The sequence below is a fragment of the Schistocerca americana genome, chromosome 2 (assembly GCF_021461395.2).
Source record: "Schistocerca americana isolate TAMUIC-IGC-003095 chromosome 2, iqSchAmer2.1, whole genome shotgun sequence".
NCBI lineage: Eukaryota > Metazoa > Arthropoda > Insecta > Orthoptera > Acrididae > Schistocerca > Schistocerca americana.
The window spans coordinates 262,191,806-262,208,821 of record NC_060120.1 but is presented as its reverse complement, the minus strand read 5'-3'; the positions used below and the strand labels follow the sequence as shown (position 1 = coordinate 262,208,821).

General features: G+C 43.3%; 1 protein-coding gene across 1 annotated transcript in view; it reads right to left on the bottom strand.

Moving 5' to 3' along the window:
• LOC124593947 overlaps nucleotides 1–17,016 on the bottom strand; it is a 327,642-nt gene that overhangs the window by 73,805 nt on the left and 236,821 nt on the right. The window contains exon 6 of the mRNA XM_047132296.1: nucleotides 733–977. Coding sequence (XP_046988252.1) covers nucleotides 733–977 — 245 coding nt within the window. The remainder of the gene's footprint in view (nucleotides 1–732; nucleotides 978–17,016) is intronic.

The following is a 17,016-nucleotide window of genomic DNA, read 5'->3' as shown; positions in this document are numbered from 1 at the left end:
ATTTCACGTTTGTATGTAAAGTTGCCATCATTTCATTCGATGATAAGAGCAAGGAATGTCAGTCTCGTCGTGAGCAGTACAACGAGAAACCAGTTCAAAGTCGCAGATTTTACTTGCTTTATTCAGTCGATGACTAGTTTCGTGGCGAGACCCATTTTCAAATCGTCGTAACACACTCAAATACAGTATTTCCGAAGATGTGAAAACCAGGTCAAAAATATGCAGATACAGCGCGTATGTCATAAGTTAATTCCCACCTATTTTCATGTCCAGAAGCAAACTTAAGTTTTTTATTGTGTAGCGTTACTTTGTAGAAGTTAAGACATATCAGACGTCATGAATTATTAACGACGCTTCGAAATAAAGGTCATTAGTGACGGAGAATGCGCTTGGATTGGATAAAGCTGTATAATGAAATCGGACGTGGTCTTTTAAATGAGAAGATGCCAACGTTCATCCCAAGGAATTCAGAGAAATCACGGAAAACACAAATGTAGGTGGCAGAAGCCGATTTCAAATAGCAGTAGCTCCAAATGAACATCCAGAGACCACAGTGCTCCTCCTATCTGTCAAGCCAAACATTAAAATACATTTCCGCAGGGGATGGACCTTACTAGTTAAGAGCGCTTCCGTCACAAACTGACCTCTAGATCAGTTGTCATAAACTGTGTGAACCCCATCAAAATCGAGTTGCTCTGATGTGGTAGTAGTTGGGCTGGCTGAGGTAGCTACCTGTAGGCGTGGTGCCTGTGCGCGGCCCAGCCACGGCTGTCCTCCGACCGCGCCCTCGGCTGGTGCCAGGCGCCACCGCCGTTGGTGCCGAGGTGGTGGTTGGTGCCGGTGGCGGGTGGCGCCGCCGTGGTGGTGGCGGTGATGGCCAGCACGTCCAGGTAGCGCAGCGCGTCCAGAGGCGTCTGCCGCAGCAGCTCCACGGCCAGCGTGCGCACCCACCGCGAAAAGTCCGACTCGCTCACCGCCTGGCGACATAGAAAGACAGACACGCGTGGGGTCAGCAGTCAACGTCCCTGACATACTTTTTTTTTTTTTTTTTTTAAATTTGTGGTTGGTCTCTAGGCTTACACACTACTTAATCTAACTTAAACTAACTTACGCTAAGGATAACACACACACGCACCCATCCACGAGAGAGTACTCGAACCTCCGACGGGGAGAGCCGCGCGAACCGTGACTAGACGCCCCTGACCGCACGGCTACCCCACTCGGCTCAACGTCTCTGAAGTGACGACTTTACACACAACTGGTTTTGATCGTAGTTAACAAACAAAATGCGAAGAGTTGTAAATAATTCAAACAATGTTAGAAGAAGAGAAATTTTAGTGACTGGAGAGGAATAGCGAAAGGAGTATCACAAGGTTCAATTTTCAGCCATTCCTATTCGTTACGACCGAGCGAGGTCGCGCAGTGGCTAGCACACTGGACTCGCATTCGGGAGGACGACGGTTCGATCCCGCGTCCGACCATCCTGATTTAGGTTTTCCGTGATTTCCCTAAATCACTCCTGGCAAATGCCGGGATGGTTCCTTTGAAAGGGCACGGCCGACTTCCTTCCCCGTCCTTCCCTAACCCGATGAGACCGATGAGCTCGCTGTCTGGTCTCCTCCCCCAAACAATCCAATCCAATCCTACACGTTACATATGTGAATGACCTTCAAAATATCAATATTTTCAGGAGGAGGTACCTCAAGGGCATGTATTTGAAAAAAATGTCATATTACCGCCTCGAGCTGGTGGCAAAATACTTTACTCATACAACCAGTTTCCGTCATCTGGCCACCAGGTTCCAATATTACAAGTAAAACTTAGGTAACACTACAGGCTTAAACTAATGTAAATATTAACAACACCACACTTGTAATGGAATGTCATGTACTCTCATAGAAGTATCCACAGCATCATGTTAGGCGAAATATAAAATCGTTATAGTCAGTTGATAGAACCATGAATAATACACTGAAAATAAAAGAAGGAAATGGTTTACATTTGTAATGATTTACCTGTCATCATATCGTAATCTAAATTACGTCGTCAGTCTATAAAAACTGAGCTAGGGAGTGTAATTATTCATGTTAAAACGTTTATTTATTTATCGTATCGCAATACATGTAGAAAGATTACAGAACCACTACACGTCAGCATTCAAACATAGCTCTCCAACATAAAATAACACAAATGACAACAACTGTTTATCTCTGTCGGTCCATTATGGCCTGGGGAACATCGGGCTGTACGTATTTCTTGATTCAAAACATGTTTTGGTTTATTTTATATCTCAAATGCTACCAGTTTCGGCAACTCAATATTGCTATCTTCAGGCCCAATACGCTGTTGTCGCATTAACAATCTTATCGAATGGTGCCATAAAAATGGAATCGTAAATCCGATCGTTATGCAACAGATTCCTGTGAACGGGTGACACTCGAAATTTGAAAAGACCTCTTTCATATGTAGAAACTATCGTATCAGCTTTCGTTTATGTCACGATTCTTTTTTTCGTCAATGTATTTGTCCATGAAATTGAGTGTGTTACATCTGCTACTGGACAGACATTTCGGCTAGGCGTACATTGTATGTATCTGTATGGCCCGTCCCATAAAAAAAATATTGTACGATGGAAGCAGTATACGTATGAACGTCACTATAAATCGTTTCACACCGGTTCCTGTTAGTACGTGTAAGTCGTTACTTCTATGGACTTTGTTTTCTGTCATCGTTAAAGTGACTGTAATACTCGAAAAATGTTATTTCATGCAACATACAGAACACTAGTCATGACTGTCACATGTACTTATCGTAGCAGACCACACTGAGCTTAGTAATCGTAAGATTCTAGTGACTATTGATGTAGGTAGACCTCTATGTCGATCATTGCCTCTGCCATTAAACAGCGACCAGCTGGTCGGTCGCCTCTGCGTAGTAGGAATCTGTTATCGGCGTTATCGTCTATTACAGTTTTAACACGAAGAAGTACACTCCATAGCACAGTTTTTATCGAGTGATTATGTAAATTATTTTACGATATGATAACAAGTAACTCTGTACACACTGAAGCACTTACGTCTCTATGATATCTGGTTTTCATAGTGAGTCACATTACCGTTTTATGATATGCTTTTATTGGCAGCGTATTAGTCACGGTTTTATCACCTGACGGTAACTGTTTTATATTTCGACTAACATGTACGTAACATTCTATTACGAGTGTGGTGGTGTTAACATTTGTATCAGTTAATAGATTCGTGGCAGTTTAAGCCTGCGATGTTAGCTACACTGTGTGATCAAAAGTATGTGGACACATGACTGAAAATAATGGCCCACCCTTAGCCTTGATGACAGCTTCCACTGTCGCAGGCAAACGTTCAATCAGGTGCTGGAAGGTTTCTTGGAGAATGGAAGCCTATTCTTCACAGCGTGCTGCGCTAAGGAGAGGTATGGATGTCGGTCGGTGAGGCCCCGCACGAAGTCGGCGTTCCAAAACATCCCGAAGGTGTTCTATAGGATTCAGGTGAGGATTATGTGAAGGCCAGTCCATTACAGGGATGTTATTGTCGTGTAACCACTCTGCCACAGACCGTGCATTATGAAGAGGTGCTCGATAGTGTTGAAAGATGCAGTCGCCATCCCCGAATTTCTCTTCAACAGTGGGAAGCAAGAAGGTGCTCAAAACATCAATGTAGGCCTACCAGTACAATAAATTGGTGATAAATCGACAGTAGTTGTAACGAGAAGCTCTATGGCGAAACCATTCTGTACGTATTTTAGGCGAGTACTAATCACGCAGCATGTATAACTAAGCATTTGGGGTGTAGGGAAGCAGGAGAAGGATTTGTACAGATACGAGGAAGGGATTTTGGCGGACGACTAGCAGACAGATTTAAAAAAAAAAGTCGAGGCGAAATGGAGCGACCAGTTTCTCATTGAAGCGAAGGGGTTGGTTTGGAGGACGCGCGGAGAACCGTCGTGGCGCGCACGCACATACCGGATCGGCGAGTCCGCTGCTGGGACACGGCAGCTGTGATCAATCTCCGCTTTTGGTTTTTTTCAGGTCGGTCCGCACAGTGCCAGACTCGTGACTGCGGACGGCTTCCCTGCTTGTCGCGCCCCCGGCCTGTTGCTAGGGCTTCGGCCCACGTGACGTACACAGGTCAGCACGCAACCGAATCTCACCGCTGACTCACCCGGCTCACAAGCAGGTTGAGTTAGTTTACACATCGTACACTGGCTGGCTGACTAGTAGCGAACGGCGGTGAGCTGTGGTGCCTACAGACCATCCTCTCCTCACTATGGGTTACGACCAAATTACAACTGATGCTAAAAACAAAGACGAACGGTACTAGGCTTCTGTACAGTGAAAATAAACAAGAAATTTCACTTCCTAGGTCATTATTTTGGTTGTGCTCCACAACACTGATAAAAGTATTATTAATTATACCACCAAAATCTTCAAAAACTTCGTGTTCCAACTAGTTTTGTCAATGTAACTTACGGCCTAGTTTGGCAGACTTCAAGACTTAAACTGGTGTGTAGCACATGTCCACTACCGTAAAATACATCTACATCTATGAGATTACTCTGCTATTCACAATAAAGAGCCTGCCAGAGGGTTCAATGAACCACCTTCAAGCTGGCTGTCTACCGTTCCACTCTCGAACGGCGTGCGGGAGAAACGAACACTTAAATTTTTATGTGCGAGCCCTGATTTCTCTTATTTTATCGTGATAATCATTTCTCTCTATGTTGGTAGGTGCCAACAATGTTTCCGCAGTCGGAGGAGAAAACTGGTATGAGAAGATCCCGTCGGAACGAAAATCGTCTTTGTTTTAATGAGTGCCACTCCAATTCACGTATTACGTCTATGGCACTGTCTCCCCTGTTTCGCGATATTTCAAAATGAGCTGCCCTTCTTCGAAATTTTTCGATGGCATCCGTCAGTCACACCTGATGCGGATCCCACACTGCACAGCAATACTCCAGAATAGGGCGGAGTAGCGTGGTGTTTGCAGTCTCTTTCGCAGACCTGTTGCACCCTCTAAGTGTTCTGCCAATGAATCGCAGTCTCTGGCTTGCTCTACCCACAATGTTTTCTATGCGATCGTTCCAATTTAGGTTATTTGTATTTGTAATCCCTTCAGATTTGTGCGACTTAACGCGTAATCTAGATTTAGCCGATTTCTTTTAGTACTCATGTGAATAACTTCACACTTTTCTTTATTCAGGGTCAATTGCCACTTTTCGCACCACACAGATATCTAAATCATTTTGCAATTCGTTTTGGTCATCTGATGACTTTACAAGACGGTAAATGACAGCATCATCTGCAAACAATCTAAGACGGCTACTCAGATTGTCTCCTATGTCGTTAATATAGATCAGGAACAATAGAGGGCCTATAGCACTTTCTTGGGGACGCCGGATATTACTTCTGTTTTACTCGATGACTTTCCGTTTATTACTAGGAACTGTGACCTTTCTGACACGAAATCACGAATCCAGTCCCACAACTGAGGTGATATTCGATAGGCACACAGCTTAGTTAGAAGACGCTTGTGAGGAACGGTGTCGAAAGCCTTCTGAAAATCTAAAAATATGGAATCAATTTGACATCCCCTGTCGATAGCGCTCATAACTTCATGAGTATAAGGAGCTAATTGTCTTTCACAAGATCGATATTTTCTGAATCCGTGCTGACTATATCTCAATAAAGCGTTTTCTTCGAGGTATTTCATAATGTTCGAACAATGTATATGTTCCCAGAACCCTACTAAGAAATCGACGTTAGTGATATGGGTCTGTAATTCAGCGGCTTACTCCTATTTTCCTCTTTGGGTATTGGTGTGACTTGAGCAATTTTCCAGTCTTTAGGTGCGGATCTTTCTGTGAGCGAATTGTTGTATATACTTGATAAATATGGAGCTATTTTATCAGCATACTCTGAGAGGAACCTGACTGGTATACAATCTGGACCGGAGGCCTTGCCTTTATTAAGTGATTTAAGCTGATTTGTTACACCGAGGATATCTACTTCTATGTTTCTCATCCTGGCAGTTGTCCTTGATTGGTATTCAGGAATATTTACTACTTCTTATTTGGTGAAGGAGTTTCGGAAAACTCAGTTTAATAACTCTGCTTTAGTGGCACTGTTATCAGTGACTTCACAGTTGTTATCGCGCAGTGAGGGTACTGATTGCGTCTTACCACTCGTGTGCTTTCTGTATGACCAGAATCTCTTTGGGTGTTCTGCCAGATTCCGAGACAGTTTCGTTGTGGAAATTATTAAAAGCATCTCGCAGTGATGTACGCGCTATATTTCGTATTTCCGCAAAACTCTGCATTTCTGGGGGATTTTGCGTTCTTTTAAATTTGGCATGCTTTTTTTCGTTGCTTCTGCAACAGCGATCTGACCCGTTTTGTGTACCGTGGGGGATCAGTACCATCACTTATTAATTTATGTGGTATATATCTCTAAATTGCCGTCGATACTATCTCTCTGAAATCATTCCACATCGTTTCTACGCTTGCATGATCAGATCGGAAGGAGTGAAGACTATCTCTTAAAAAGGCGTTAAAAGCATTTTTATCATCTTTTTTTAAATAGACATACTTTGCGTTTCTTTTTGATAGTTGTAGGTGTTACGGTATTCAGCCTAGCAGCTATATTTCCGCTAGCCTTTTGGTCGCTAATCCCTGTATTCGTCACGAGACTCACTATTTATCCAGGGTTACTTGTTGCTAAGAGGTCAAGTATGCTTTCGCAACCATTTACGCTTCGAATGGGCTCATGAACTAATTGTTCAAATAATTTTCTGAGAAAGCATTCAGTACAATTTCGGATGACGTTTTCTGCCTGTCGCCGGCTTTAAACGTATAATTTTTCCAGCACATCGAGGGTAGATTGAAGTCACCACTGACTATAATTGTACGAGTGGGGTACCTGTTTGAAATGAGACTCAAGTTTTCTTTGAACTATTCAGCAACTATATCTTCTGAGTCGTGGGGTCGGTAAAACGATCCAATTAATAGTTTAGTCCGATTGTCAGGTATAACCTGTACCCATATTATTCTCAGTAACTATTTTCTTCATTTTCACTACAAGGCAAACTACTTCTGATACCAATAAATACTTCACCACCAACTGTGTTTAGTCTATACTTTCTGAACACTGTTAGATCGTTTGAAAAATATTTCGGCTGAACTTATTTCCAGCTTTAGCCAGGTTTCTGCACCTATAACTATTTGAGCTTGAGTGCTTTCTATTAGGGCTTGGAGCTCTGGTTCTTTCCCAACACAGCTACGACAATTTACAACTACAATACCGATCGTTTCTACAACTACCCTATTGTGTTTTACCTGCCCCATTTTAAACGGACGCCCTTTCTGTGGTTTTCTGAGACCCTCTAACCTAAAAATACCGCCGCTTCCTGTGTGTAGTGGACTCCTGACCTAATAAGCGCAACCCGGAAACGCACCAACCGATGGCGGAAGTCAAGTAATCTGCAGCCTACACAGTCACAGAACCGCCTGAGCCTCTGATTCAGACCCTCCACTCGGCTCTGCACCAAAGGATTACAGTCGGTTCTGTCGACGATGCTGCTGATTGTGAGCTCCGCCTTAATCTCGCAAGCAAGACTGGCAGTCTTCACCATTTCCACTAGCCGCCCGAAACCAGAGATAATCTCCTCCGATCCAAAGCGACACACGTCATTGGTACCGACATGAGCCACCACCTGCAGTTGGCTGTACCCTGTACTCTTCACGGCACCTGAAAGCACCCTTTTACCTCCTTGGCAGTCATGTTCCTAAAGGGCCCCATTACGCGCCTAACGTTGGAGCTCCCAACTACCAGGAAAGCCACCTTCTGTGAATACCCAGACCCTGCGGACCGAGAAGCTCCCTCTGGAATGGGGTGGACGACTACATCCGGCTCAGAGACTTCGTCAGCCACAGGTAACACCCGAAACCTGTTCGTCAAACGAACTGGGGAGGCCTACGATCGGCTCCTCGGAATGTCTTTTGCTGACTGCCAGACTTTGGAACGATCTTCCACTCGACCACAGGTGAGAGATCAACCTTAGGAGGCCAAGTAGTGGACCGATCGGGAGACACATCACTCGCATCCCCGCTTCCGACCCCCCCCCCCCCCCCCCCCACAGTGATGTCCTCAAGCGGTATGACGGAAGCCAACACAGCCTGGAGCTGTGAGTGAAGGGTCACCAACTCAGCTCGCACCTGTAAACAGCAATCACAGTTCCTATCCATTACTCGTAAAAATATGTAACAAACGAACAGTGTACTCGCCTTAGGAGCAGCAGGAACTTGAGTTGCTCTCTCACTGTCAGTCTAACCAGAACTATATGACAAACAGATAAAGTTTAAACTAGCAACAAGATAAAAAAGGCTGTCGCCACGAAATTTGGTGGCAGCGTCAGTTATTATCTACGTATTCACTCTTTAATGCAGTACCGTTTTGCCCTATGATGGGTACCTTAGCTGCATGAGGCTGAATTTTAGCTGTGCAGGGAAGTTCCACCTTTATCTACATCAACACGGTTACTCCGCAACTGACAATTAAGAGCCTGGCAGAGGATCCATCGAGCCACCTTCAATCCATTTCTCTAACATTCCGCTTTCGAACAGCCCTCGGGAAAAACGAATACTTTAATCTCTCCCTGCGAGCTCCGATTTCTGTTATTTTATTATGATTATCATTTCTCCCTGTATAGGTGGGCGCCAACAAAATATTGTCGCATTCGGAGGAGAAAATTGGCGATTGAAATTTCGTGAGAAGATTCTGCCGTAACGAAAAACGCCTTTGTTTTAATAATTGCCACCCCAAATCGCGTGTCATATCCGTGGCACTCTCTCCCCGCCTGTTTTGTGATAATACAAATCGAGCTGTCCTTCCATGAACTTTTTCAGTTTGTCGGGGAGTCCTATCTGATGCAGATCCCACACAGCAATACTCCAAAAGACGACGGACAAGCGTAGTGTGAGCAGTCTATGCAAGAGACCTATTGCCTTTTTTTCTCTCAATAAATAGCTGTCGCTGGTTCGCTTTCCCCCACAATGTGCCCTATGTGATCGTTCCAATCTAAGTTATTCGTAACTGTAATACCTAACTGATTAGCTGAATCCACAGCTTTTAAATTTGTGAGATTTATCTTGTACTCGAAATTTAATTGAGTCTTTTCCACTGGTGTGGATGACTTCACATTTTTCATTAGTTAGAGTGACTTGCCACTTTTCGCAACATACTGACATTTTGTCTAAGTAATTTAGCAATTGGTTTTGATCATCTGCAAACAATCACGAATCCAGTCGCACAACTGCGACGATGCTTCATAACCACCCAATCGGAACTTTTCCTGCACAGCTAAAATTCAGTCTCATACAGTTAAGATACCCATCGTAGCGCAAAACGGTGCTGCATTGAAGAGTGAGTATGTAGACAATTTGGGAGGAACGGTGTCCAAAGCCTTATCGAAATATAAAAATATGGAATCAGTTTGACATCCCCTGTGGACAGCACTCATTACTTCGTGAGAATAAACAGCTATTTGCGTTTCAAAAGAAAGATATTTTCTGAACCCATGCTGACTGTTTGACATTGAGGCATTTCCTTTGAGGTAATTCGTAATGCTGGAACACTGTATATGTTCCAAATTCCTGAGGCAAATCGACGTTAGCGATATGGAGCTGTAATGCAGCGGATTACTTCTATTTCCTTCCTTGAGTATTGGTGTGACCTGCACAACTTTTCAGTGTTTAGGTACGGATCTTTCATCGAGCGAGAGGTTGTACATGATCCACGTCGAAAATCAGATCGTCTTCGGTCTAGAAATACCTGTCTCGCAATGGTTTCTTCATCCGAGGAAGGAGCAATAATTCAGTGGGTGCTATGTCACAGAACTCGGAGGTTGAGGCAAAATCTGACAGCCCAAAGAAATAGCAAGTGTGACTGTCGTGCAGCAAAAACTTGTCCTTTCGACAGATTCGTGTACCCTCATCTAGAAATTTCTGCAGTATGCTACTGTGACGGTTTTCCTCTTAGGAGCATAGTAGTACGAGAGCATGACAGTCCCAAAAAACACTCAGCATCAAGTTGCCCGATGATGGTTGGGTCGTCGCCTTTCTTGGCTGTAGTGAACCTACTTTCCCACTGTTCACTTTGGTCCTTCGTTTCTGAGCCAAAGTGATAACATGCAAACAGGCATGAGGGGAGACGAGGTCCTTAAGGAAGTTATCTATAGGGTGATTCAAAAAGAATACCACAACTTTAAAAATGTGTATTTAATGAAAGAAACTTAATATAATCTTGTGTTATACATCATTACAAAGAGTATTTAAAAAGGTTTTTCTTCACTCAAAAACAAGTTCAGAGATGTTCAATATGGCCCCCTCCAGACACACGAGCAATATCAACCCGATACTCCAACTCGTTCCACACTCTCTGTAGCGTATCAGGCGTAACAGTTTGGATAGCTGCTGTTATTTCTCGTTTCAAATCATCAATGGTGGCTGGGAGAGGTGGCCGAAACACCATATCCTTAACATACCCCCATAAGAAAAAATCGCAGGGGGTAAGATCAGGGCTTCTTGGAGGCCAGTGATGAAGTGCTCTGCCACGGGCTGCCTGGCGGCCGATCCATCGCCTCGGGTAGTTGACGTTCAGGTAGTTACGGACAGATAAGTGCCACTGTGGTGGCGCTCCATCCTGCTGAAATATGAATTATTGTGCTTCTTGCTCGAGCTGAGGGAACAGCCAATTCTCTAACATCTCCAGATACTGTAGTCCAGTTACAGTAGCACCTTCGAAGAAAAAGGGACCAAAAACTTTATTGGCTGAAATGGCGAACAAATGTACAGCTAAATGAAACTTTATAGCTCCCTTAATTCGCCGACAGATAGTGCTTAGCTCTGCCTTTTGTCGTTGCAGAGTTTTAAATTCCTAAAGTTGTGGTATTCTTTTTGAATCACCCTGTAGATTAGGCTGGTGTGAATGTCTCAGTCTCAGTTCGACAGGTTTTTTGAATGGGTGCGAGCAGTCACGCAACCAACGGGCGGAGACCTTTATAATCTCCAAAATGCTGTCGAATATACTGAAAGCTCGTCTGTCACTGATTTTCATTTTTTACACTATCTCCTCGATTGTTACAGGCCCGTTCTTCGAGCACCAGAGCCTCAGATTCTCTTACGGTTATCGGTTTGTGACTTAACGAGCATTTCGCTCTCATTTAAGTATATGGCCGAAAGAGTCAGCCTTCAGGAATTGCGAAACGAACCCTGTCGTCCATGACCGGATGCCACAAAGGGCGCAGATTCACCACGAGATGGGGAAACTCACAGGCGTCTGTCGTCTATTGAGGCCTACACGCTGTATTGTGCAAGTGAGACAGACGAGAATCTACGTCATAGGGAAGCCCAGAAGGCTTTTGTGGCCAAGGAGACGTAGTGGTGTTAAATATGGCGGACCTAAGATCGGTCATAAATGGAAACATTCATGAAAACTATTTAATTCTGTAGTAGTGCAGGGAATCAAGCCACAGTAATTTTAACCTACCATCCTTCATAAATTTTCATGGTGATCCCAATAAAACTTGGATATTGATCATATTTATAGTAGTTAAGGATTTACTGTTAAAGAGCCGGCCGCGGTAGCCGAGCGGTTCTAGGCGCTTCTGTCCGGAACCGCGCGACTGCTACGGTCGCAAGTTCGAAGCCTGCCTTGGGCATGGATGTGTGTGATGTCCTTAGGTTAGTTAAGTTTAAGTAGTTCTAAGTTCTAGGCGACTGATGACCTCAGAAGTTAAGTCGCATAGTGCTCAGAGCCATTTGAACCATTTGATAAGTTTAACTGTTTACGCGTGAAAGTGTTAGGAGAACATTTCAGATAGGAAGGACTTTATGAAGTTCGTTGCAATCTTATTTTGGCAGTCTGCTTTTGCTTCGTTAGTTGAAAGTAGCAAACCTATTGAGTACATTTGTAAGTCGCCCATGTCCGACAGAAAACCACACCTATCAATACAAATGTACGCTATACGTTTACTACTTTCAACTAACGAAGGGAAAGCAGACTGCTAAAAGAACATTGCCGTAAATTTCAGAAAGTCCTTTTACATGTCAGGAGTCAGGAAAATGTTATTCCATACAACAGTTTCACAAGTAAATAGATAGAAAAATTGTTATTTGTTGGGTTTGAACGCGGGACTTCTGACACGGCGACCTCACACACTACCAACACACCCACGGGAGATCTACAAAACAATTACTCACAGATACGCTCTTCCTGTGCTCCGTGGTTCTGGTGTTGCTTTTGATTGCAGTTTGAGCATATTCTATTGGACGACAGCAAACAGCACGAACTAAATTGGTGTTTTGGTTGATACTTGATGGACACACAACGTTTGGTACCGTCTGAATGTCTGATATCGGTCCTATGGATTCCGAGACTTTCGAGAATGTTGTAATTTCAAGTTTTACGTCTCATAACAAATGCCAAATTTTTTAATGTGATATTATCATATATTAACATTTTTTCTGATTTTATTCCGATGTGTGTACTGTGAAACCATGCTTCTTGCCAAATTTCATGACTCTACATCAAGGGGAAGCATCCTGTAAGTTTCAATGTTTCCGATAATCAGTATATGTGGCATTAAGTGGACATTGTACGTGAGATTAGTTGGAATTTGATATTTTCTGTTTTCTATTCCATGATGTACTTTCCTGAACATTTTGGTATATAATAAAATAAAATCAGGCAATTGTGAGACCTTCATATAATATTTTGAATGTTAAAAGGTGACTGTCAAATTTCGCAGCTATGCATGTACTGCCACAGTTGAGCTGTCATGTCTTGGGAACTACACAGTCTAGAAGGCTGCGAATTGCTTTGTTTTGTGCCTACTGCTACGCCTCAGAAGTTGGCATTACGAATAAACAAATCAGTCCTTTGTTTCTGATATTAGTTTTCGTTGAAAGTTGTGTGATTATCGCCTATTTCTGTAGCAAGCTAACTTACAGGAATATTATAGGAAGGCCATCAGAGATAACTGCGACAATTTAGAGAAGACGAATAGAGCTGGGTGGAGCACTTTATTTTGTCGAATATCAATCGATGAAGAGCCACGAAATGCTTTGTGTCCACCTCTACCAAACACTTGGTGTAAATATAGGCAAGCTGAATTTTCTGGCACCCTGCATGAATTTACACAAACATTCTCTTCCTTTGGCAATAACGGAGGCAATAAAACCTATTTACAGAAATCTGGCAAATTCTGAGCTACTAAAGAGCTGTTTACATGGGAAGACCCAGAATGTGAATGAGTCCTTCAATAATGTTGTGTGGTGCTGTGTGCCTAAAAATGTATTTGTTGGCATTGTGATGCCTTGTGTCTGATGCTGTAATAACTTTTAATGGTGGGAACTATGAAAGGCTTAATGCTCTGGAGAACTTACGGGTAAGATTTGAACAGAACACAGCTAAAGGACTTCGGGAACTGGATGAGCTTCGTGTATGTGAGGCAGAGTAAGCTGCTCAGCAAATGACATTGGACCAAGGCAATTCTAGTGCATAAAAGAAGCAGAAATGTAAGTCTATATAAGAATATGTAATAAAGTTTTAAACCTCAATATCTCTGAACTACATTTTTTTCAATAAGTGATCCGTCTTCTACAAATGTATTGATGGTAGAGACATGAAATTTTCACAGCATGCCAAATGTGAGATTCAACACATATGGAACCAGAATAATTAAAATATCCTGAATTTTGTTTTTATGTTCATTTATTTACAAAATTCTGTCAAAAAATTGAGTGTTTGAGAAAAAGAGATAACATGCCGCACAATACAATTTTAGTAATAATTCTAGGTCAGTATATCTAGAAAGGTGCATTCAGTAATTACAGAAAATTATAAGCTGGTGTCTTAAAAAGTTTGCAAGATAATCGGTCACAAAATTCGATAATTTAACATTGGCAGCATATGACATACAATGTCCCCTTAATGGCCGTATACTTTGATGACCAAAACTGGCTTGGAAGTTAACGTTTACTATAGCTCCAAGGGACTATAGACCTTAGTATGTGACATGAATTTCAACTTGGTACAAGTACCCATTCGTGTGCAAAAGGGTTGTGAATGGACAGACAGAGGGTTACATTTTACCGGTTGAGGTAAGGAACCGTAAACAGTAATCCAAATAAATGAAAAGAACAACAGAAAAATTTGAGCTTGTAGAAATATAAGAAAACTTCACCAATAAGAATACTGGTAACAGACGTAAGTCGTATGGGGCCACGTCTGGCGACTATGGAGGCTGGGGTATCACTACAGTATTCTTTATGACCAAGAATTGACGAACAAGCATTATTGTTGTGCAAAAGCTGTGAGCTGTTGAGCGTATTTTATGGATTCCTTCACGAAAAAAGCGTTGAACTTGCAAGCAGTACTCCTTATTGATCGTCCGAATTTCTGACAAGAACTCGTGGTATAATGTGGCGTTAAAACTGAAGACCGCAGTGAGCATAAACATATCTGACCGCACTTGTTATGTGCTTTTCGGCCGCAGTGATCCAGAATGCCTCCGCCTCAACGACTGAACCTTAGTTTTGAGGTCATACCCGGAAATACATGTTCGAACATCGCGTTTCGTTTCAGTAGTTCTGCAACGTCGTTGTCTCCATCTTCCATCTCCTGGGCAACTGGAATTCGTCTCTTTTTCGTCCAAAATTCAAGAATTTTTTAACAAATTTTGCCAGGCGCTTCATACCAAAAAACACACGAAAAAATATCATGGTATAAATGCATCATCAGCCACTCCACCGACTGTGATTCGTCGATGGTTCGTAATCGTTATTTCATTTTCTTCACGGTGTCGTTGGTTGATGGTGTGCTGAAGTGTAAAGGACGGTCGTCGTCATCAACGTCTTTATGGCGGTCTTCGTACGCTTACGACACACGTAAAAAATTTTTGCACTTTATTCAGTTCTTATCAAAGTTTGATATAAGTTTTATGCTCCATCTTTACCCAAAAATAATCGCTGATGCTACCAAAGGATTTGTAAGCTTTTCGCCAGATGATAACAGACTAAATGTCCGATATGCCCAATACTGTACAGGTACCTTTTAGACACAACGAAAAATCCACACGATTATAACACATGCAAAATTACGAATTTCCCGTTATTTTTTGAACACACTGTTGTTGTTGTTGTGGTCTTCAGTCCTGAGACTGGTTTGATGCAGCTCTCCATGCTACTCTATCCTGTGCAAGCTTCATCATCTCCCAGTACCTACTGCAACCTACATCCTTCTGAATCTGTTTAATGTATTCATCTCTTGGTCTCCCTCTACGATTTTTACCCTCCACGCTGCCCTCCAATACTAAATTGGTGATCCCTTGATAGAACATGTCCTACCAACCGATCCCTTCTTCTAGTCAAGTTGTGCCACAAACTTCTCTTCTCCCCAATCCTATTCAATACCTCCTCATTAGTTATATGATCTACCCATCTAATCTTCAGCATTCTTCTGTAGCACCACATTTCGAAAGCTTCTATTCTCTTCTTGTCCAAACTAGTTATCGTCCATGTTTCACTTCCATGTTTCACACTTTGTATGAAATTAGAAAATATGCAGTAGTAACATGAAACCTTATACTTTCGGTCTTCCGAAAGTAAGATCCACGTGTCGTTCCGCGCTAAGAGCATTGCGCAACGTAAGTGGCACATTTCCAGAACAAAGTACAAGTCCCGGGCTTCCTGCAGTGGCTTAAAAGTTGAACTCGCATTCGGGAGAGCGGCGGTTCAAATCCCTGTCCGTTCATACAGATTCGTGTTTTCCCTTAGTTCCTTAAGGCAAGTACCGTATTGGTCCCTTTGTTCCTTTGAAAGCACACAGTGGATTCTTTCTTTATCAGTCCCTACTCAGAGCTTGTACTTCGTTTCTAATGACGCCGTCGTTGACGTTATGTTAAACCATAACCATGCTTTTCCTTCCACGTTAGCAAACCACCGTGTCACGCCGTCATATGTTGACTCATCTTAAGTATTCACGGGTAGAGCGATAGTGTTCGTGCTGTTAAGGAGGGATACTCATAAAGAACTAAGGAAAATGGGTGCAACATTTTCGCGTCTATACCAGTCTCTATTTTTTTTTTTGGTTGGGTTTAAGGGCGCTCAACTGCTGAGGTCATTAGCGCCCAGTCACTGTTGTTAGAGCACATGGAATCTGTTAAAACTCAAGGGGATGGGGGGACACCAGAAGGACCTGACAAAGATGCAGATAAAATAAGTAAAAAGGTTAAATGTCTTTGGACAAGCCAGTTAAAGTTATAAAACGCAGAATACGAGCAGCTGCTCGAGCGTCATCAGCTAAAACATCCGGTAAAGTAGATGGCAGGGACAGGACAACACGAAATTGACTAAAACGGGGACACGACAATAAAACATGGCGCACTGTTAATTCCTGACCACAAGGGCACTGCGGGGCCGGGTCACCGGAGAGCAGGTAGCGGTGGCTAAACCGGCAATGCCCAATCCGCAACCTGGTCAGAAGAACCTCCTCGCGCCGACATGGTCGGGAGGATGTTGTCCAAGCAGTTGGGAGCGGTTTTACTGCCCGGAGCTTGTTTCCTTCGAGGGATGACCAAGCATCCCACCACAACGACACAAGCCTCTTACATACATCCCCACGAACGTCAGATGACGGGACACAGTGGGAGGCTGGCCGAGGCAGGAGGACTGCAGCCTTGGCTGCAGCATCCGCAGCCTCATTCCCAGGCACTCCTACATGTCCGGGAACCCACAGAAAGCTGACAGAACCACCATTATCAGCGAAAGAATGGAGGGACTGCTGTATCCGTTGAATCAAGGGATGGACCGGATAGGGAGCTCCAAGGCTCTGAAGAGCACTGAGTGAGTCAGAGCAGAGTACGTACAATGAATGGTGGTGGCGGCGGGCATACTGAACGGCCTGATGGAGAGCAAAAAGCTCGGCCG